At 46.6% G+C, this 22,428-nt stretch overlaps 1 protein-coding gene across 1 annotated transcript; it reads right to left on the bottom strand.

Annotated features, from left to right (window-relative positions):
• Positions 1-762: 762 nt before the first annotated feature.
• On the bottom strand, positions 763-21,478 carry JPT2 (Jupiter microtubule associated homolog 2). The gene is made up of 5 exons (XM_077828889.1): positions 21,345-21,478; positions 8,657-8,805; positions 7,114-7,256; positions 3,843-3,891; positions 763-3,234 (listed from the first exon to the last, which is right to left on the bottom strand). The coding sequence occupies exons 1-5, from the start codon at positions 21,386-21,388 to the stop codon at positions 3,065-3,067; spliced, it is 555 nt and encodes a 184-aa protein (XP_077685015.1). The 5' UTR covers positions 21,389-21,478; the 3' UTR covers positions 763-3,064.
• Positions 21,479-22,428: the final 950 nt, after the last annotated feature.

Below are 22,428 nucleotides of genomic sequence, written 5' to 3'. Positions count from 1 at the left end.
GGACCCCCTGCCCCTTATCCAACCCCCCAGCCCCCTTACCATGCTGCTCAGAGCAGCATGTCTGGGAGCTGTGCCGGAGCCAGACATGCTGCTGCACTGCCCCGCATGAGTGCACAGCCCTGCCGCCCAGAGTGCTGCCCGTGTGGTGGTGCGGCTGTGGGAGAGGGGGGACAGCAGGGGAGGGGCCGGGCATTACCCTCCTGAGCCAAGAGCTCAGGGGCCGGGCAGGACGGTCCCACGAGCCAGATGTGGCCTGTAGTTTGCCCACCTCTGCTCTAGGATAGGTTGCCTCTGCAACAGGGAGGGAGGCTGGCCTGCCACCCCATGTCAGAGGGTGGAGCACCTTTAAAATAACTGTGGTAGGAAGTAGAGGTGCTTGAGAAGGCTCACTGTATTACACAAGAAATGTTATATGGAATTCGATCACAGGGTAGTTTGCGCTATAAACTAGAATGGTGACTTATTTACAGGAGTACCCAGTGAAGTAACAAAATACTGTGGTTTATTAAGAAGTCCATGATTTAACCATTAATACAAGTTCCACTCCTCTTCCTAAAAAGAAAAAAGAAAAAAGAAAAAAGAAAAAAGAAAAAAGAAAAAAGAAAAAAGAAAAAAGAAAAAAGAAAAAAGAAAAAAGAAAAAAGAAAAAAGAAAAAAGAAAAAAGAAAAAAGAAAAAAGAAAAAAGAAAAAAGAAAAAAGAAAAAAGAAAAAAGAAAAAAGAAAAAAGAAAAAAGAAAAAAGAAAAAAGAAAAAAGAAAAAAGAAAAAAGAAAAAAGAAAAAGATGTGTCCTTATCAAACTTAAACTTGAAACACTGAGCACAGGGTGTATGCCAGTAAGGGAAATGTTAGCCAAACACATGCAGACAGAAATCCATAGTAGTTTAAGACTTAGCTGGAAACTGCTGTTTAAAACACAGGCACTGTACAACTGCATCTCTCAGTATTTCAGCTCCAGTTAGTCTATAAGATATCAAGCTTTGAGTCTAAGCTCACTGACTTGCCCACAGACAAACCCTTCAATACAAAAGCTGAAGGCAGAAGAGCAGACTGGTTGGTCTTTCCTACCTGCTAACCCTTTGAAAAGCCTAGCTCATACTGGAAAGTGAAGTTAAACACTAACAAGGCAGAAGGGGACAGGGGAGCTCTTACAGACTTGATCAAATAAGCAAAATAGGAATAGCAACTAGGAAACTGCTATATTAGGGGAATATGAATCTAAAAACAGACGTATTGGGCTCACACTCCCTCAATACTGATCAGCATCCTCTTACAGCTGGAGGGGGCCAACAGCAGGAGCGCCAAGTCTCCTGTGGAAGAGGTACAGGAAGCATTAAGATTCCTGTCACTTCCACCCTACAAAAAGGGGATTTTCACTTTCGTAAGTTAAAAGGCAGCTGCAAGTCTTTGTGGTACAGTTAGTCATTCATCTTTGTTGGACACTTTAATAATCATTATGACCTCTAAGCTGGTGTAGCACTTAGCTAAGAGACAACTCTTCTGAATAGTTTGTCACAGAAATAGTTTTCAGTGAACCTGGGCTAGAACAGTTATTGGTATGTGGAGCCATTGTGTAGATAAGGCCACTTGGTCTCTGTACCTGAATAACTCCTGTATGTAATGAGTTAGGTAGTTTAAAAAAATTACTATTACAAGTGGCCAACAATCTAAGCACCTAATGTTATCAAATACTGATATTTCAGATACATTTGAGGAAAGTCCAGTCAGAATTAACAACTGAAATTTGAGAGCCCTCCCCCAACCCCACATAGCTAATTGGAGAAAACAATGCACATTCTTGCAAACATAATTCAAAACAGCCACTGTGCCAGAAGAGTATTGCAGTGCTCCCTAGACTGGCCCAAGAGGATGAACAGGGACTAACAGTCTTAAGATAGCTACAACAGTATGTGTGGATGAGCAACTTGGATTGTTCACACTACCAAAGAATAACTGAGGCAGTCAAAGGCAACCCACAGCTAACAAAACAGAGGTTTCACTAACAGAGTCAGTACAGAAACAAAAAACAAAGCTACTGGAGGATACAAGCAGAACAGTTCATTATTTCTCCAAGACAGAGGGAGAAAAAAAACCCTGCAGAAGCTAAAGCATCATTACATGAGGGCTTTTAGAGGCTGGTGATGGGACACTGGCTCACTAGAGATCTCCTGGGACAGTTTCCAGAATCTAATTATACACTGCTGTAGTTTGTCAGAGTTCTTTCAATAGATGTAACTCTGCGTGCCCAAATCACCGCCCTCCCTACCAGGAAGGCTGGAGGCACCCTTGCATGACATCAGTGAAATAAGATCTTTCCAGGAGTGCCTGGATGAGACAGAACACTAGACTACAATTTTTCCTTTATCAAGAGCTAATATGTATCAGCACAGACTATTACTGAAGTGCTCCGAAAGTTTACACAACTTGATGGCTTGCGAGATTGCCACAGAATAATGAGAATTTTAAAATAATAAACCTGGGCAGGAAGCCTCTTCTTATGGCCAATCACTAAGCAGAACTCTTCAGAACCCAGCAACACCGCTTAGGATGGAGTGTGTTTATATTAAAGTGGTTGCAGATCCATTTTTAGCTTCTTGAGGTTAGGATACACTGCCCAGGGGAACAGCATCAGTTCTTGTTAGGTTCAGTTAGATGGGTGCCAGGCCTGGCACTCGAGTCCCCATCCACTGGAATGAATTTTCACCATGCTGACTGTACCTAAATGCTTAGGTCCAAGAGTCTGAGCTACTAAATGGCTGCAAGCTTAAGAGTATTTTTTTTTAATTGCCCACCACAAAGGGACACTCCTCTTGCACCTATCTAAGCTACTGTCCCGCTGAATCCTGTGCTGTCTAGCACATAAGAGTCTTCAGTTATTTCCATAAGCACCATAACTAACAGGTTTTACAGAAGTCTTAACATCAAGATGTCCTCCATTTGGATTAGATGAGTCACTAAAGCCCCCATCCTCCTGCCTAAAACATCTGTCCCCATACAAGTGTCTGAAAACAGAAAACTCATAGATAAAGTTTCTGTGCTGACTCCATTAGTGAAAGTGAACGTTCCTAATAAAATGCAATGCTGGATTTGCCACCAGGGGGATTGAGGACTTTGTTGTGTGACCGTGGCCTTGGCCCCAGTCTGGGTTCATGATCATCTATCTTGGGGCCTGGCTCTTCTTTCCCAAGATCTCTCTTCTCGCTTCTGTCTTCCATCTGTGGTTTGTTTTCTGTAGCTGTGTGATGACAAGGGAGGTTAGAATGGTTGCACTGCAGTAATATTGCCTTTTATGCACTCATCTTCAATAGCCCTGTATATTCTTCCCTCTTTCCAACACTAACATCCTTCCCCTACATTTATCTTCCCCCTTCACTTATGCTGCCCCTGCTCTGACAGTCTCCCTCTACGCCTGCACTTTTCCTGCTCAGGGCCTACTTCTTCCAAGACTCTCCTATCTTGTTCTCAACAATTATTTATGTCCCCTTATAGACATGCACAAAAATAGTCTCCTATAAAAACAGACAGACCATCTAGGAGACATTGGGAGGGCAGGTATCAAGACAGACACTTCCCATATTTAGATATCAGCTTAGCATAGGGCCCACTTTCAACACCCTACCTAAAGTGACCCAGCTTAATAGAAGAGGTTAGATGGTTATTTCAGGGTCACTTCCTATCATGTAACTGATACTGAAAGTCTGACTCCCCAGTTTGAAGTTCTATAGCCATGACCTTGCTTGACTGTGTTGTCCTGAAAACCAGGATTAGTCTTGTTCATTGTTCCTCTTTGCATACACAAAATACTCTTCACAGCATCTCAGAAAAAGGTTTCTCTTGCCTTACCTTTCAGTTCCTTTGATGCATCTCCTGCCTCTTGTAAGACAATGTGATCCTACAATAAATTCAGAACTGTTTTAGGGCTTCATAGGGTATAGGTCAACTACTACTCCACTACAAGATTTTCTTAAATCTTAGACCTAAAGGATCCTTTAAACCAACACAATGCGATTTTTGCATTAAGAGCCAAATGCTGCAGCTGGCTCTCCATGAAGCCTCCTGCAATGGCATTGTAAGAGCAACTGTAGCATCGAGTTCGTTAAGGAGACAGTGATCCCTGTGATGGGTTTGGTTACAGAGAACCCCTTGGGACCATCACCTGATGTGCTGAGATTACCTCTGAGCCCGTTTTCTCTGCCAGTTTGGGCCTTCAGAACCCTGCCTTGTCAAGCCAGACATGCAAGCCTACTGCAACACAGAGCCAGGGTCTGAACCACGTCCCCATAGCTGCAGACTTAACTGAAAACAGCTTAAGAAGTGCTCCCGTCTCCAGCACCCAGACGCCCAGTTCCCAATGGGATCCAAACTCCAAATAAATCCATTTTACTCTGTATAAAGCTTATACAGGGTAAACTCATAAATTGTCCGCCCTCTATAACACTGATAGAGAGACATTCCCAGGAAAGCTCAGATGTGGATTGTCATCTCCCAAAGTCCATTGGTCAGTTAAGTGTTTCTTGACTGGGCAATTACTCAGAAGTTTCCTTTCTCAGGAAGCTGACCAAATACAAAAACGATACACACATACAGACAGCGTAATCATAACCAGCAAATTACAACTGTTCCATAGACGCCTTACTTGACCTCCTTTGTACTAGATTTGGTGCAACTGTAGGACCTTGGTTGCAACAATGATCTATATGGTCACCGCTCATGTCAATAACGTCACAATCCCCATGTGCTCGTCACATTATGCTGGGCTGCCTGTATGTCTTACCAAGACAACTCACTTAATATACAGAAGCAAGATATGGCAATAGTCCATTAGACCCTTAAGACTTTCTACCCTTGGATCTATATCCATTCTAGACCATTATCTTGCAACACTCTTTTCTACAAGTACCCACTGATGCCCAAAAACAGCAGCAAGTGTTCAGACCCAGAACAGCAAGCTCTTCAGTGCTCCAGTGGGTGTCTCAGCAATAAAAACATGCTCAGTGAAGTACCCAGACTAGTTTGGATTACTAAGGGTATGTCTTCACTGCTCGCCGATCCGGCGGGTAGTGCTCGATCCAGCGGGATCGATTTATTGCGTCTAGTCTAGACACAATAAATTGACCCCTGAGCGCTCTCCCATCAACTCCTGTACTCCAGCGCCGCAAGAGGCACAGGCAGAGTCAATGGGGGAGTGGCAGCAGTCGACTCACCACGGTGAAGACACCACGGTAAGTCGATCTAAGTATGTTGACTTCAGCTACTTTATTCACGTAGCTGAAGTTGCATAACTTAGATAGATTGCCCCCCCACTAGTGTAGACCAGGGCTGAGTCAGATGAGCCTTAAGGACAGTTTTCACCCATCCTCATATTCAGGAATTGGCTGTGATGAGCCAGCATGGCTTCAAAGGATCTCCTCACACCAAGACTGCTGCAGTCAAATCAATACAATTCATTGAAGTGCCCAGTACATCAAATCATTACTGTTCTACTGTTTCTATAATAGTTTCACCCCAACAGAAAGGGCTGGCATGAAAATGACATTAAGAGATTTTTTTTTTTTTTTTACTTTTAACCCCCTCTTTAAAGATAGCATCACATTATCCAACAGAGTAAATTCTTTCAAGCGAGTACTCAAGCATTTCTCAATCAGTGGCTTGTGAGCTTAAAGTAGGTTGCAAGAGGGCACACACATTTGGGCTGCATGCTCTGAGGGTGAGCAAGTGACTAGAATTCTACCTAAAACCTAACAGAATAATTTCATCCCCCTCCTCTTGCTGCTCTCACTGCATCCCTGCTCCATCCCAAATTACAATGCCTCATGCCACTCTCCCCACATCCAGTGCTGGTCAAAATTGTGTTTCTAGAGAGTGGAGCCAACTGCACAGCAGTGCTACCCCAGAACCATCCAATGCAGAGGATAGGAAGAGAGGCAAAAAACACACCCTCTAAAGTAACGCCAGACCCCTGAGCAGGCATGCACCCAACCCTCAAAATTCTCAGTTTCTTCTTATGACCCAAATCCCAGAATCCCTGGGAGTCAATACTGGCAGGACTGCATAAGAGGTTGGGATAAAGAATATCACTTCTGACTCCTGCCTCAAGTTTAGTTCTATGTTCTTAAACCATATTCTAGTAACATTGGTCAACTAGAACTTTAGAAGCAATAAAGCTACTACCGTCAGTTTCCCTTCAGCAGAAATTTTAGTGGAGCACAGGTTCCATTAACACTAGTGCTTAAGGGACAGTATGTTTCCAAGACTCTCCACTTGTCGAGAACTTTGCCAGTATGATGGCTGACTCACCCAGTGGTGCAGTTTCAACTTAAGGAAAGAGTTAACCAGCCAAGATGCAGGAGCCAATCTACTATGCAAGAACATGGTACATAAGTGGCAAATATTTACATTCTTGTTTCCCCCCAGAAGAATGTTTGCTCATAGCTATGACCCTGTGCCTAATGTGATTATGCAGCCAAATAAATTGCCACATAGTAATCCTATGACTGACACAACTGTGTACCCGAATCAGTTTCCGTACAGCCCCAATTTTTGCCCCAGATCCCTAAATGGCCCCCTCAAGGATTGAACTCACAACCCTGGGTTTAGCAGGCCAATGCTCAAACCACTGAGCTATCCCTCCTGCCCCAAATTCAGCGCCTCCCAAATTTGAAGTCAGCACCGCCTGGAAAAAAGGAACAAGGAGATCCATCTCCTTCCAATTCCAAAAGCCTGAAATGCCTCCTGGTTGTCAGAAGACAGCCTCCTACACCTTATCTGGGTGACACAAGCACCAGTGCTCCTCTATCCAACTGAGAAAGCTTCCGGCTTCCCCCTCATACCTCCACAGTGCAACTGTACATTTTTACGTACAAAAATCTGCAATACACTGAGAACTGATGCAGCATAAATGAGATTACTATCAAAAGTAACAAGTAACAACTTGACTAGAAGAGGGTTGTGGAGGCAGTGCTGACTAATTTTGCATTACCTGAGGCATAATGTAGGACTAACATGCCACATAGAGTTAATGTTCTGAACAAGGCTCCTATGTACTACCAGATTATAGTTAGCCCTATTAGCAGTTTTTTCTAACCCATTTTCACAGTCACAGCAGTACAGATACCTTGGGTTTGTTTGGGTGTGCTCGAACAGGGCTGGCAGGTACTGGAGACCCAAAGATATCACTTGTCTTCCCACCAGGCGGATTCATGCGTTGACGAGACTGGACAGGGCTAGGATCCTCAAAGATACCACTTCCTTTCCCCCCTGCAAGGTAACTAACAGTTACTTGGAAAAGGGTTTTAACTGTTTTGTACTTTTCCCCTCTAACTTCCTGTAAAACTTTAACTAAGGTGATTAAAAAACAGTCAAATATCCAAGTTTGAGGTTTTTGGTATCACTAACTGAATCTGTACCTTAAATCCAGAAATCCTAGAATTTTGCTTACTACAATATTCTGAAAATACTTAAGACTTTTGTCATCAGAACTCAGAAAAATCTTGGCTTTACATGTGGTAGAACTGAAGTAGTTTCTTTGTGTATGTCACCATTTCAGCTGGAAAAGTCTCTGGAATGGATCCTCCAAGTGTCGCTCCCCCTCCCTGACACTACATGGTGGCTACATTAGGAAAGAGATCTAATTCCCTACTAGGATTGGGCAACCTGATGGTATCATACCTATTCTATAGCTTAGGCCAGAAAACTACAGGCCTGAGTTCTGCCAATGCAGACACAGACTTAGACATCATCCAGTAGTTACTTTATAGCCTTGAGCACTTACATCTCAATGGCTACAAACAGGCAGGGCTGGAAAGTTGCCTGTGGTTTTAGTAACATGTTTTTTTAAAACCAAGAGCCTATAGTAAAGTCCAGTGTAGCACTCTAACTTTACTTGCCATTCTAATTCATGCTTTGTTCAATTATGTACAGTAATTTCACTTCAAATAGTAAGTTTTCATCAGTAGTTTGTACAGTTAATAGCTGCCATATTGGACTAATGGTAACTATTTACCTAATGCCCATATTTCACTGCTGGCAAACTTATCACCACTAAAACTATCCATGTAACGAAAGCTCACACTAAATATGCAAGCAGAAACATCACCCTAGTGTATGGTTTACACAGTGCAATATCAGCTCTATTTCAAGCTTAAAAATGACTACTTCAGGGTTCTTATGACATGGACAGAGTAGTCTCATTGCTGCCTACAGACAGAAAAAAAAAGACTACCAAAACTCTTATCCCACAGTAGCTTTGTTCAATGTTTTAAGTCCTTTAAGCCTAGCAGGTGGATTAATGATTTCCCCAATCCCTATATTTAACAAGGTCAGACTGATGGTTCATCAGGAGAAAAAGTACTGTATTTTACAGCACAAATTCAGTTTAGAGCTAAACTCAGAACTCATGATTGAATGCTCCCTGATTCAGGTGTGCAGATGGGTTTAGTGCACAAGCACAATCAGCTAGCAGTAGTGTATAGTTTAAGCGACAGCAAAAAAATGCTGTTGCATTGATATTTATCTGCTACATTGCTCAAAGTGTAACTTTGTTTCAGGATACTGAGCTGGAACATGAACTTTGTTCAAGAACCAATTATACCTGCCAACCCAGAATCAGCTATACTACTTCTCCTCAGTAGTTTCCTTGAGGAAACTGGTGTTCTCACCTGGAGGGTTTGTTCTTTTTGGAAAGTTCTGAGGTTCCTCAGCTGCTCCAAAGATGCTAGATGCCATTCTGTGTGGTCTGCTGGAAGAGGAAACTTCTTCTGCGCTCCCAAACAGATTACCAGAGCCTCCTCCAGGGGGTTTCAATACTCTGTTGTGGAACATTAACAGTTACTGACAGATGCCAACTTATTTGAAGTCTACTGCATTCAGCATGTTTGCCACATTCCTCCCCATCCCCCAAAGTTAAGATTAAATTTGGTTAAAGTGCTCAGTTTTTTATACTATATAATTTGGAATTAGCAGACCAGAGTTAGGAATACTGTGTGCAGTTCTATCATTAAAAATTCACCTAAAATTCACAAGGTCCAAACTATGACAAACGTTTGTAAGTCAACACTGAGCAGCAGTGGGGTGCCATATCTGCCTCTTCCAGAATATAAAATATTCAAAATGTTATTCTAGTAATTAGTTTGACAGTTTGATACAGATACTGGTTCTGACCAGGATATGCCTGAATATAATCCCATTGTGACATTATACTACTGTAATAATGCAGGCCTGAAGGGTTACATTCCAGAATTTGGACATAACCCTCATGTTAATACAGAGCAACATTTCCTTTGGCTTGACATTTTCTTCTATAAAAGTGTAAATTTATCTGTAGTTTCCATTTGAGCAAAGCAAACTTAGAGATAGTAAGCAAGGAAAGGAAGACCAGTATACTTGCTAAAGCAAGATTAGAGTCAGCCTTATGTTAGAGGACTTTCCCTTCACCCTCCCACTTCCCGGATTCTTGTCACACAGACAGCAAGCAGCAAAAGACCAGAAGTCTGAAGTGCGGACAGTGTGATGTTTATTGGGGTTAATTTCCAGAAAGCATGATTCCTGCATTAGTAGGAGCATGGCCAGCAGATTGAGGGAAGTTGTTATTCCCCTCTATTTGACACTGGTGAGGCCACATCTGAACTCCCCAGTTCCTTCTTACCGGCTACTCTGACAGAGGGGAAGGTGGGGGGAAATGGAATAGATATGAGCAACACATCTTGAAGAACAACAGTTACAACAAGGGTGAGTAACCGTTTTTTTCTTTTTCAAGTGCTTGCTCCTATCAATTCCAGTTAGGTGACTTCCAAGCCTTACCTCGGAGGTGGGGTTGGAGTCAAGGTAAAGCCGACCAAAGTACCACTCTGCCAAAAGCCGCATCATCCCAAGATTGCGGGATGGTAGCGTAGTGTGACATGAAAGTATGCACTGAAGACCACTTGGCAGCCCTGCAGATTTCCTGGAGAGGTACATGGGCCAGGAAGGCTGTCGATGAGGCCTGTGCCCTCGTGGAGTGAGCAGTGATGTCAGGCAGAGGAACCCTCGCCAGGTCATAACAAGTGCGGATACATGCTGTAATCTAGGAGGAGATCCGCTGGGAAGAGACTGGCAAACCTTTCATCCGGTCTGCTATAGCAATGAACAACTGGGTTGCCTTGCAGAACAGCTTCGTGCAGTCGATACAGAAAGCATGTGCCCTCCTGCTATCAAGCAAATGCAGCTGCTGTTCATGGGGGCTGTTGTGTTGTTTCAGATAGAAGACTGGCAGGAAGATGTCCTGGCTAACATGGAAGTGGGAGACCACCTTGGGAAGAAAGGCCAGGTGAGGTCTAAGTTGCATCTACCTTGTCTTTATGAAAGGGCGTACAGAGGCTCAGACATGAGGGCCCACAGCTCAGACACACAGCGCGCCGATACGATAGCCACCAGGAAGGCAACCTTCCAAGAGAAGTAAAAGGAGCAAACAAGAAGCTAACGGCTTGAAGGGAGGGCCCATGAGGCGAAAGAGGACTAGGTTGAGATCCCAGGCTGGAACAGGGGGCTTCTTCAGGGGAAATGTATCTTTTCCAGACCTTTCAGGAAACATCCCACAATGGGGTGCGTGAACACCAAGCATCTGGAATCACCTGGGTGAAACGCCAAGATGGCCGCAAGGTGGACCTTGAAAGAACCAAACACTTGTCTTTGAGGTACAGAAGATCGTCCAGGATACAAGGGATGGGAGCCTGGAGTGGGAGCACTGCCTTTGGGCACACCAGCTAGAGAACCTCTTCCATTTCGCCCTGCATGTGACCCTAGTAGACAGCTTGTGGCTCTCCAGAAGGACCTGCCTCACTGGGTCCAAACAGGGCAAGCTCAGCCTGGTTCAGCTACCGATTCTCCAGTGCATGAGGTGGAGCGACTGAAGGTCCGGGTGAAGGAGGCGACCGTGGTTCTGTGAAATGAGGTCGGGAGTGAGAGGTAGCCGTATCGGTGACTGGACTGAGAAGTCCATGAAGGTGAGGTACCAGCACTGGTGCAGCCAAAGTGGGGCCACCAGTAGGACGTCCGCCTTGTCCCTGCGGACCTTGAGAAGCACTTTGTGGATGAGTGGGAATGGTGGGAAAGTGTATTGCAGCTGACCGGACCATGGAATCATGAATGCATCTGCAATCAAGCCTGGACTGTGGCTCCTGAAGAAGCAAAAGGCTGGGCACTTCCTGTTGGCCAGTGTGGCAAACAGGTAGATTCAGGGGAACCCTCCGCTGTGAAAGATGGAGTGGATGATGTCCGGGAGAATTGACCACTCGTGCATGGGGAAATGTCTGCTCAAGCTGTCCGCCACCATGTTCTAAACACCCAGCAGGTACGAGGCCTGGAGAAGAATGGAGTGGGCTAGGCAGAATTCCCACAGTAGGAGGGCTTCCTGACAGAGAGGAGATGATTGGGCTCCACCTTGCCTGTTTATATAAAACATGGTCATGGTATTGTCCATCAATGCTGCTACGCAGTGGCCCTGAAAGCAGGGCAGAAAAGCTTTGCAGGCGAGGCGAATCGCCCTGAGTTCTTTGGTGTTGATATGTAGAGCCAGTTCCTCTACCAGCCATAAGCCCTGAGTTGTCAGGCTTCTGAGATGCGCTCCCCAGCCCAAAGCGGATGAGTCTGTTACCAAAGCCAAAGTGGGTTGGGGAGGGTGGAAAGGAATCCCTGCGCCTACTATGTGGGGATCTAGCCACCACATAGGGGATCAAGGGTTTGCCTCAGGATGGTAAGCACCATGTCCAGGCTGTCGCAGCACGGGTGGTACACAGACACTAGACACGCCTGCAAAGGCCTGAGACATAACCTGGCATGTTGAACCATGTAAGTGCAGGATGCCAGATGGCCTAGCAGTCTGAGACACTGTCTTGCTGTGGTGGTGGGGAAGCTGCAAAGGGTGCTGATTATCTGCGAGAGGGCCAGGTGACGCGTCTCTGGCAGGAATGCTCTCACTTGATTTGCATCCAGAACCGCTCCGATGAACTCTGTTCTTGGAGTTGGAGTGAGCATGAATTTGCTGACATTGAGAATGATACCTAAGTTCAAACGTGTCTGACCATTTGCACCTGCGATTCCACCTGCTGATGGGAGCGGCCCCAAAGAAGCCAGTTGTCCAGGTAAGGGTAGACATGCAAGTGGTGGCAGCAAAGAAGACCTGCCACGCATTTGGTGAAGATGCGAGGAGCTGTGCACAGTCTGAATGGGATGGCTGTGAACTGGTAATGCACCTTGTTCACCACAAAGCAGAGGAACGGTCTGTGAGCCCGGGTGATAGATATGTGAAAGTAAGTGTCCTTCATACCGAGGGCAGCATACCAGTCTCCCAGGTCCAGGGAAGGGATGATTGTGCTCAGTGAGACCATAAGGAACTTCAAGCTGACTATGAACTCGTTGAGCTCCTGTGGGTCCAGGATGGGCCTGAGGCCGCCCTTTGCTTTGGGGACAAGAAAGTATCAGGAGTAGAAACCCTTGCCTTTGAACTTCTGGGGGGACCTCCTCCACCGCTCCTACAGGAGACTCTGGACCTCCTAGATGAGAAGGTGCTCATGAGAGGGGTCCCTGAAGAGGGACGGGCAAGGGGGATGGGGAGGAGCAGAAGCGGATAGAATATCCTGCCTTTACCATGCAGAGCACCCACTGGTCTGATGTAATGAGGGACCATGCACGATAGAAGTGGGATAAACTGTTCAGGAAAGGAGGATGAATGGCCAGGTTGTGGACTGGTAATCTGTCCTTGTGCACACTTTCAAAAGGGGCGCTTAGGGCCCGGAGGGGGTTTGGGTTGTCCCTGGACCTGCCCAGAGGGAGGGCGTGACAGCTTGTGCTGACTATATGTGTTTCTCCTGCGGGAAAAGTCCTGTTTGGGTCTAGGGGGAAAGACCACTGTTGGGTGGTCTGTGGTTTAAAGGACTTCCTTTGGGTCGTTGGAGTGTGCATGCCAAGGGACTTAATTGTATTCTGGGTGTCCTTTAGGCTATGCAGTCTGGAATTTGTTTGTTCAGCAAATAGGCCCTGTCCATCAAAGGGAAGGTCCTGTATTGTTTGCTGAACCTCTGAGGGAAGACCAGAGGATTGGAGCCAGGCACTGCACCTCATTGCAATCCCAGATGCCAGAGTACATGCTGCCGAGTCCGTGGCCTTGGAGGGAAGTCTGGGCAACAGCCCTGCTCTCCTACGCAATGGCCCCCAACTCCACTTGTGACTCAGAGGGGAGAAGCTCTTTAAACTTCAGGATTGAGGACCACAAGTTGCAGTAGTATCTGCTCAGGATCACAAGTTGATTAGCGATCCTGAGAGAGAGACCCAACCCCCATGGAATAAACTTTCCTTCCAAACAAATCAAGTTATTTAGCGTCTCTTGATTTGCGAGCGGGGGCCTGCTGACCCTGCCTCTCTTCTTCATTTAACGTCTCCACCACAAGAAAGCATGAGGAAGGGTGGGTGAAAAGATACTTGTATCCCTTAGTGGGAACAAAGTATTTAGGCTCAGCCCCTTTGGCCATTGGGGGGAATGGAGGCAGGCATTTGCCAAACAGTCTTGGCATTAGACTGAATAGACTTTATGATGGGTAAGGCCACCCTACAGGCCCCTCTGGTGCCACGATGTCCACCATAGGGTCCTCCTCTCTGACCACCTCCTCCACCTGGAGGTTCATATTCAGGGCCGCCTTTTGGAGAAGTTCCTGCAGGGCCCTGTAGTCCATGGGTGGTGGTCCAGATGTGGAAGTGCCCGCCACCATGTCATCAGGGGACAATGAGGAAGAAGCCACTGGCAGAACCGGTTCTGTGGCAGCCTCTTGATCCTCAGGGGCCAAGTCCTCACGAGCACCGGGTTTAGCTTCCACATGGGGATATGGGACTGGGTCCAGGTCCTGAGGTGGGCAGCTGAGGGTTGCCTGTGGGAGGCGAGATCCTAAATGGGAAGGCAGAGGGACGCCAGGAGGGGCACCCTGGGCCTCGTGGTACACCCAAGGAGTCCAGGATTGCCACTGGGGCACTGAAGCATTCTGCCTTAGGCTCCCCTGCCATGATCTGGGCATCTCAGATGCTCCTGCTGCCCTGCCGATCTGAGGGAGGGCGATCTCGAGCAGGACGGCCAAGGGGGAGTGGTGCGAGACTGCACCAGGGAGGCATCCTCCTCTGAGGGACCGTGAAGGGTAGCGTGGGTCTTGATGTTTACTGGTACCACAGTACAGGGTGGTCCTGCTGCGAGGAGTGACTGCAGGATGTGGAGCGGTGCCGCGACATGGGGAGCGATGCTGCGATGTAGAGCAGTGCCGCAATCAAGGACAATGTCAAAGCGGAGACCGCTGCCATGAGCGGGATTGGGAGTGGTGCCCTGTTGGGGAGCGGTGCCTGGAATGTGCAGGCTGAGGTCAGAACTGAGAGTGGTGCCGTGAGGTCACAGAGCGAGACCCGACCTCTAGCGGGACCATAACCTATCCCCTGATGACCACCTTGAGCTGGAGTGGCTCCAAGACTAGTGCCGCGAGTGGGACCAGCACGGGGCATAGGTGCGATGCTGGGACTCAGGGTGCGAGGTTCGGAGTCCTGGCACCAGAGATCCTGGTCGGGGGGGTGGGGAGGGGGCAGACGGTCCAAACATGCCAGCTTGCCCCTGGACAGTAACATGCCTTGAGGAAGTGGAGGCCTTGAGGTTGGAGACTTGGGCGCAGTCATCTCTATGAGCCCCCTAGCGGCTTCGAAAGCGTCCGGAGTGGAAGGCATCATGACCTCTGCCACCTGCGGCCGTGGCGAGTCCAGGAGCGCGGGGCATCCTGGGGAGACAGGGGCCCGCGATGATTGTGCCTGGCCCTAGGGTCTGTCGGCCATAGACCCGTTTCCTGCACCGTCCCCTTCCAGGGGTGCGGTGTCCATGGCAGGCCGCTGGGGGGACTTCCCCTTGGCCTGTTTCTTACAGGCAGCCAGTGAGTGAGAGCGGTGCTGGGGAAAACGCTTCTGGGACCCGGGGGACCAGCAGCCCCTGGGTTGGTGTGCCAAATCCTTTCTCGGTACCACAGACGGCACCGCAGGAGGAGCACTCTGCACCGAGGCACTTGGGGCCGGGTCCTGCTGCGGACAGAGGGCTGACTCCATAAGGAGTTGCTTTAGACGAATGTCCCTCTCTTTCCTGGTGTGAAGCTCGAAGGCCTTGCAGACCTTGCACGTGTCCAGGAGAAGCCCATCAATCAGACACGGGAGGCAGGAGTCGTGGAGGTGACCCATGGGCATAGGCTTAGTGCAGGAACTACAGTGTTTGAAGCCCTGGGGCGGCATGCTCCGGAGCCCTGCAGGGCGCGTGTTGGAGGGGAATCTACCTCAACCGCTAAAGACTACAATTAACAACTAAGTGAGAACTATTAACTAACAATGAGTAACTATGTACAAAGATTAGCAGAAGAGCTAGGGATTAGTGGGACACTTGTGAGCAAGAGACAACTGTTCCAACAACTGTCACTGGCGGTAAGCAGGAACTGAAGGAAGGTCGGGCCGACAGGGTCATATACAGAGCGCCATACCGGCGCCACTCCAGGGGGCTCCACAGCCAGCCCGACAGGTAGCTGCTAGGGAAAAGTTTTCCAACAGCTGTGGACGTGGCACACGCACACCTAACTGGAACTGATATGAGTAAGAACTCGAAGAAGAACTGGGCTTGCTTAATCTGCAGAAGAGAAGAGTGAGGGGGGATTTGATAGCAGCCTTCAACTACCTGAAGGGGGGTTCCAAAGAGGATGGAACTCAGCTGTTCTCAGTGGTGGCAGATGACAGAACAAGGAGAAATGGTCTCAAGTTGCACTAGGTTGGCTATTAGGAAACACTATTTCACTAGGAGGGTGGTGAAGCACTGGAATAGGTTACCTAGGGACGTGGTGGAATCTCCATCCTTGGAGGTTTTTAAGGCCCGGCTTGACAAAGCCATGGCTGGGATGATTTAGCTGGGGTTTGGTCCTGCTTTGAGCAGGGGGTTGGACTAGATGACCTCCTGCGGTCTCTTCCAACCCTAATCTTCTGTTATTCCAATTTTCACACCCACTTCCTGTTTTACCCCAGTTTATATAGTAATATTCTCAGCTATACATTAACCAATCATTTTACTGAAACTGAACCAATTCTCTAACCAATTATATCCCACTATCCTAATTAACTTACACCTAGCAAAATTAATTATACAGCAGACAGAAACAATTAGAGAACCAGACAGATTAACAATAGAAAAGTGGGGGGCCATAAAGATAAAACAATATGGAAATGAAGGTTTCACAACCACTGATAAGTGATTTCTTGCCAGACAGGATGCTATCAAACTAAGTTTTCCTTAACTGTCTTAAGATCCGTTTCTTTATATGGTGGTGATGGGCACTATCAGGACAGGATCGTCTACCTAACAGTCCAGTACCACCTTATTTCAATGTGACTGGTTTGGAATGTGAGGATATGACCATATGCTTTCCAGCTTATGGCTGCCCCTGCTGCTTAGCCAGAGGCCTTAACCTAGAACAAGGCTTCAGACTATCCTAGTGAGAGAAGGCCCATACAATAGGCGCACTTGTGATTCTGATTCTTTGTTTTATACCTCTATAACTAGCTAAGAGACACAAATACACCTAAGTTCTTAAAGTATAAGCCTTTACAGGCAGGCCTGAATATCTATATTCTAACACCCTATACACCCTGTGCATCATCAATTCTGCTTAGTTTGTGCTGTGACTGGATGAACAGAACAGTGCTTTTCGAGAATGAGGCAGCATTTAGTTCTATCCCATTTAAAGAATGTTGTCCCAGTGGAGTCTTAGTTTGGCTACATCACACTAAAAGTCACCTACTACAATTTAACTGTTCAAACTGCACCCTGCCGATGGAAGCTTATTCTCAAGCAAATTGCAATTTCAGTCAGAGTTTGTAGCGCAGTGCTCTAGCTTTTGATTTGAATTAACTTGCTATTTCTTTATATGCAGTGTGTAACTAGATGCTAATGTCCTATTTCTGAACTTTAACTACACATGGATGCTTTGATATCTCCAGCATGGCTAAAATGATTTAACTAAAGTCTGATTTAAACAAATGATTAGCTGTTGCTACTTTTTCTTTCTTCTAATGTTGTAGTCTTAAAATTAGAAACCAGATGGTTAATACAATCAGTGTGACAGAGGCAAGAATTTCCTTATTGTTAGAATTTCAGATTTTACACAGGGTTTTTTATTAAAAAAAATCTTCAGCTCTGATCCTGTACACATTTATACACCCTTATTTGAGATCAGTATGACTGCTTGTGTCTTTAATACCTGAATTCCTGTTAACACTTAGAAGCCTCAGTCACGGAACAAGAACCTGTTGCGCTAGGTGCTGTACAAACAGAACAAAGATGGGCCCTGTCCCAAAGTGCTTACAATAAGTGTTTTCAGGGCCTTAAAATGCTTATCTATGTCAAGACATTAGGTCCAGGGCCTCGTTAGCCTCCTCTGTGGGAAAGCCACCGGAAACCTCAGAACACTAAGGTGATAAGCTTTGCTCTATCTGCAGCACACACCACCTTTTGATATATTAAGGATCCACAAATCAAGAAAGCTGAAATACTTCAGGGTTTGGAATGGCACCAGACATCTTTTGGATGAAGTGGTTTAAAAGGAGAAGACCAAGGCCAAGACTTAAGAGTCTAATTTCAGGCACCCATTTTTAAGTCCATATTTTAGGCACCTAAACAAACTAACCTGTTTTTCAAAGTGCTGAGCACCCAACAGCACCCACTGCTCTGAATAAAGGTATTTTTAATACTTTGTTCTTTGCCTACAGCAGTTTGTAAAATTTAGATAAGATCTCTTATCCATAGGGACACTGAAGTCAATGGCTGAAATAGGATAAAGTTTATAATTAAACTGAAATGGCACTAAGCACAAATTTTCAAGTTAAATTGAGGCTAAACTTTAAAAAAAAAAAAAAGAGCCAGGTGATAGTTAATTCCACTTTATATAAGTTTTTGTCCCATACATCTTTTTTTGGTTGACCAAAACCATCCACAGAACAGAATGGCTAGTGGTTATTTGTGATGTTCCAGGAGCAATAGGAGACTAAAAGGAAGTCTGAATCAACAGAAATTTCATAAAGTTAACCTTCAAACTGCATCAGACTTTTTGCCAGAGCTCTTTTGGTGTCTTTATGTCAGTTTTTCTGCTACAATTCCAATTTAAAGTTGGAAATAAGAGCAAGCATTTCAGCCCTAGGCCATGTAAAAACTTCTTAAACTAGAAAATTTGTGACCCCATCACCAAAGATCAGACTCTATTAACCATTCGAGGGTTTACAGTGGACAGATGTAGTCCAGTGAAAGTCAAGCTTTCAACAAACAGAATGCAGCCATAAGAAGACTGCAGCAAGGGAGACAGGAATGAGTGCATGGAGAGGTGGTTATAGTAGAATCAGATTAGTGAAACCTAACAACAAGCTCCAACAGCTAAAGCTTGCCCCTGGAGTAGTAAGTCCGTAGCTTTATCTACGTCTAGGTCAGCTGCCTTTACCTCTTACATTTGAGTAACAAGTTTATCTTGTACAAGAAAGGGGCCGCATCAGCAATGTGATGGAACCCAGAGCAGCAGAAAGGAAAAGTTAGTGTGTTATACAGTATGCTTTAGTTGGGAATTGTGGGAAAAGACAAGAATCTATGGAGGTTACGACTAACCATAGGGACATTTCTCCTTATGATGCAGTTCTTTCCCCTTTACCGCCAAGTGCCTCCAGATCTTGAAACAAATGTCATCATCTAGTTCATAGCCTAAATTAAGGGTTTTTTGTTTGTTTGTTTTTTTAAATCTCAGAATGCTTGAAAGGAAGAGTAACTGCAAGAGCCTCATTCCACTCTAAATTACGTTTTACCTCAGCTAAGTGTTTACTGCAATGCATCTCCTTCATATGGATAAGACAATACTGTCCGATTCCAATACTGCAGACACAAATGAAGATATGAAAGAGCCTGTTTCTATGCTGTGTATGATAAAAGCAACATCTAACCCAAGCAACAGGTACACAGTCTATTTTCAGTGCAGCACCTCATAGCCTGCTGCCAGGTATCCATTTCTATGAAGCTTGACTTCAGTTACACAAATTAAATGTCAGCATTTCAGATCTCCTGAAAAGGGAAGTAGCTCCAGTTTGTTACAAGGGGTGGGGGAAAAAAAGCAGAAAGTTCCCCTTTTGTGTTCAGAGCAATTTCTTCCATCAAATCAAGCCTCAGTTGCATTTTGCTTTTTGTTTTCACCCATTTCATTAATTTTTTTTTTTTTTTTTTTACACTTCCTAGTATCACTGTGAAGGCCAGTTTACTGAACCCCTTCCATTTGCTGTGATTTTTAGCTACAGACTCAAACACAACAGGTAAGGCCTTTTGCTCATGATGTAGCAGGTTCAAGTTTAAGGTTGAATTTGTCACAACACTAAGCTAATCAGTTCTCCAGCTGGGTGAGCTATATTTTTCTAGCTATTTTAAAAAGAACTAAACTGCAATCAAAATATACATAAGAAAGCCATGTTAGAAAGAGTCCGCTTTATCTCAGTGCTCTATTTACACAAAGCCAAGTTATGGCTTGAGGTCACCTGAGTGACCAAAAACCATAACACAGGACTTGGGGGAGGGATTTCTGTGAAGAAGAGCATATGAGGACATACCAAGACACTAATGGAGCCAGTTAAATGATTTACTTTTTGTGGTCTTGTTCTTTATAAGAACTATAGCACTTTTATGTAAGATTTTGCCTTCCCAACACAGTGTAAACACTGCCACAATACAGATTGTTCCTGCAACCACAGCTTCATGGTTTCCTGTTAGAAGAGTTCATCCCTGCAGTCCAAACTCCATGCAGCAATACAGCCTATGAGTTACAAAGAAAACAGTTCCCAAGCTGCCAAACCTGAAAACAGAAAACTCTTCAGGGGTTACACTGAGCGTGCAGTTTTCATGGCAGCCCTTCAAAATTCAAGTTATAGCTTATTTTGGACTTTGAAAGTTAAATAAAATTATGAGGCCCCTTTCAGTTTATAATTAAAAAAAAGAAAAGAAAACTGAACTGCAAATTAAAAAATAAAACTAGTCTCCTTCCATCACATCACAGAGCCACGTGGCCCTATTGCAAAGGAAGGAGAAGTGCAGACACATTGTAAGAGTATTTGCTCACAAAAAAATGCAACGCCCACTTAAATAAAGTTGGTATTGCACGGGATCCCTCCTGTGCAGCATCCGATGAAGTGAGCTGTAGCTCACAAAAGCTTATGCTCAAATAAATTGGTTAGTTTCTAAGGTGCCACAAGTACTCCTTTTCTTTTTGCGAATACAGACTAACACGGCTGCTACTCTAAAACTTGGGATCCCTCCAGAGACATATACAGTACCAAACAGCATGATCTGGACCCCTTCCACAAGCCAACCTAAGTTAAACCTGTAGAGGGAAGGTTTCAGAGCAGCAGCTGTGTTAGTCTGTATTCGCAAAAAGAAAAGGAGTACATGTGGCACCTTAAGACTAACCAATTTATTTGAGCATAAGCTTTCGTGAGCTACAGCTCACTTCATCGGATGCAACCAATTTTCTTTCTGTAGAGGGAAGTGGCACCAGGTAGCCTGGCCCTTCTTCTAGGACTAGAATCCATCCTGGGAACCAGTGAGGGGCAGAGTATCTGACTCTCCTCCCAGCAGTGTAATTCTCCATGGAAAGACTCCAGCAAGGAGTGGGGTCAGGATCCCTAGTCACTGAGGCTCACATTACCAGGCTTTGGCGGCGGGTGTGATCCAGGCAGTCACGAGAGACGGGACGTCCTCCAGCACACAGAACACGTGTTTACACTGTCCAGCACAATAGGACCCCATTCCATATAGCAGCCTCCAAATGCTCCTGTAATCTGAACTACTGGACCTTCCCATCCTCCCGCCACCCCACGCCCAGCCCAGTGCACCACAGGCCCCCATACAAACCAAGCACCCGGCCCCTTTAAACGAGAACGAGCACTCACCTCGCCCCCTCCAGGCAGCCCTTTGGGACCAACCAGGGACACCGAGGAAGTGCAAGGTCACCCAGCCTTGCCCACGTTCACACGCAGGAGTCCGGGGAACAGAACCCAGACGTCCTGCCTCCGCCCCGGGCGGCAGGGGAAGGGGGTATGGGGACCACCCCCGAAGGGGAGGAAGGGGAGTATGGGCGCCGTCTCCGGAGCGACCCCGCAGCCTACGCCCGCCCATAAGGAGGCCTCCCCAGTCCCCAGGGCCGCTCCCCGCCACCCACGCAGGGCAGAAGCCTGCGCTCCCTGCGCCCCGCCCTGGGGAAGGCAGGGCCCCGCCACCACCCTTGAGCCGGCCACCCCAAGTACCTAGAGCTGGGCTTGGCGGATTCGGCCTCCGGCCCCTGGAACATAGCAGCAGCGGGCCAAGGGACGGTTCTCTGCTGACTCGGCTCCACAGCCCGCTCTCGCGGGTTGCGCTCGGTCCGGCCGCCTAGACAACAGGTAGCGCCCCGGCCCGCCCTGCTAACCCATTGGCTGATCTGTACGCCAATCTCATCGAGCCGCCTACCACACGCTGCACACTCTCACAAGAACCCGCCCACCAGACCTGGGAGGGAAGCTTTAAAACACCCGCTCCGTGACTCACGCTGCCCCCTTGCCCATTGGAGCAGTCACCTGCCATTCAGGAAAAGCTGCCGGGCCATTGGGCAAAGTGTGGGGCTAGAAACAGGAGGGCAACCCTTGATATTTAACGGGACAGGTCTAGGCACTTCACCCTTTCTCTGTTCCTTAAGGAAGGCCTGTCCCTAGGATTCATCCCCAGCCTGCCTGGGCTATCTGGAGCCACAGATTAGGGTGCCCAGATAGCAAGTATGAAAAATCAGGACAGAGTGTAGGAGGTAATAAGCACCTATATAAGAAAAAGCCCAAATATCAGGACTATCCCTATAAAATCAGGACATCTGGTCACCCTACCCTGGATACAGGAGACACCAGGTGAGTGAGGCGATATCTTTTATTGGACCAACTTCTGCTAGTGAGATACAAGCCCGGGGTTAGCTAAAAACCTTGTCTCTCACACCAGCAGAAGTTGCTTCAATAAATGATATTGTCTCACACATTGTCTCCCTAATATCCTAGGTGAGGCCCAGATCCCAGCCGGGCGTGCTTGGGCCGAGGCAAGGCCTGCTGAAGCATCTCTGGGGTTACCCCTACCCATCCCAGTTGGGCCTACTCCTTCAGGGGCAGTTGATGTTGCTCCATCCCTGGCAGGGTAGTAGAGAAGGCTGTTCCCAGCATCTGCTCCAGTGATCACAGTGGCCAAGAGTTGCAGTTTCTATGGCTTGAAGCTCTGCGTGGAAGCATGGGACTGTTCTGAAAACAAGTATGGGGTTCTACAGTTGTGTCACCCAGAAGCCCATATCAAACATGCTCCATTAGCAAGTAAAAA

The sequence above is a fragment of the Eretmochelys imbricata genome, chromosome 10 (assembly GCF_965152235.1).
Source record: "Eretmochelys imbricata isolate rEreImb1 chromosome 10, rEreImb1.hap1, whole genome shotgun sequence".
NCBI classification, from domain to species: Eukaryota; Metazoa; Chordata; order Testudines; family Cheloniidae; genus Eretmochelys; species Eretmochelys imbricata.
This window is presented reverse-complemented; position numbering and strand designations above follow the sequence as displayed.

Coding starts and splice junctions, on each gene's coding strand:
- JPT2 (XM_077828889.1), bottom strand. CDS start 21,388: ATGTTCCAGGGGCCGGAGGCCGAATCCGCCAAGCCCAGCTCTAG. Junction 3,892..7,113: donor CACACCCAAACAAACCCAAG/GTATCTGTACTG, acceptor AATTTATTGTAG/GATCACATTGTCTTACAAGA. Junction 3,235..3,842: donor TGCATCAAAGGAACTGAAAG/GTAAGGCAAGAG, acceptor GTCATCACACAG/CTACAGAAAACAAACCACAG.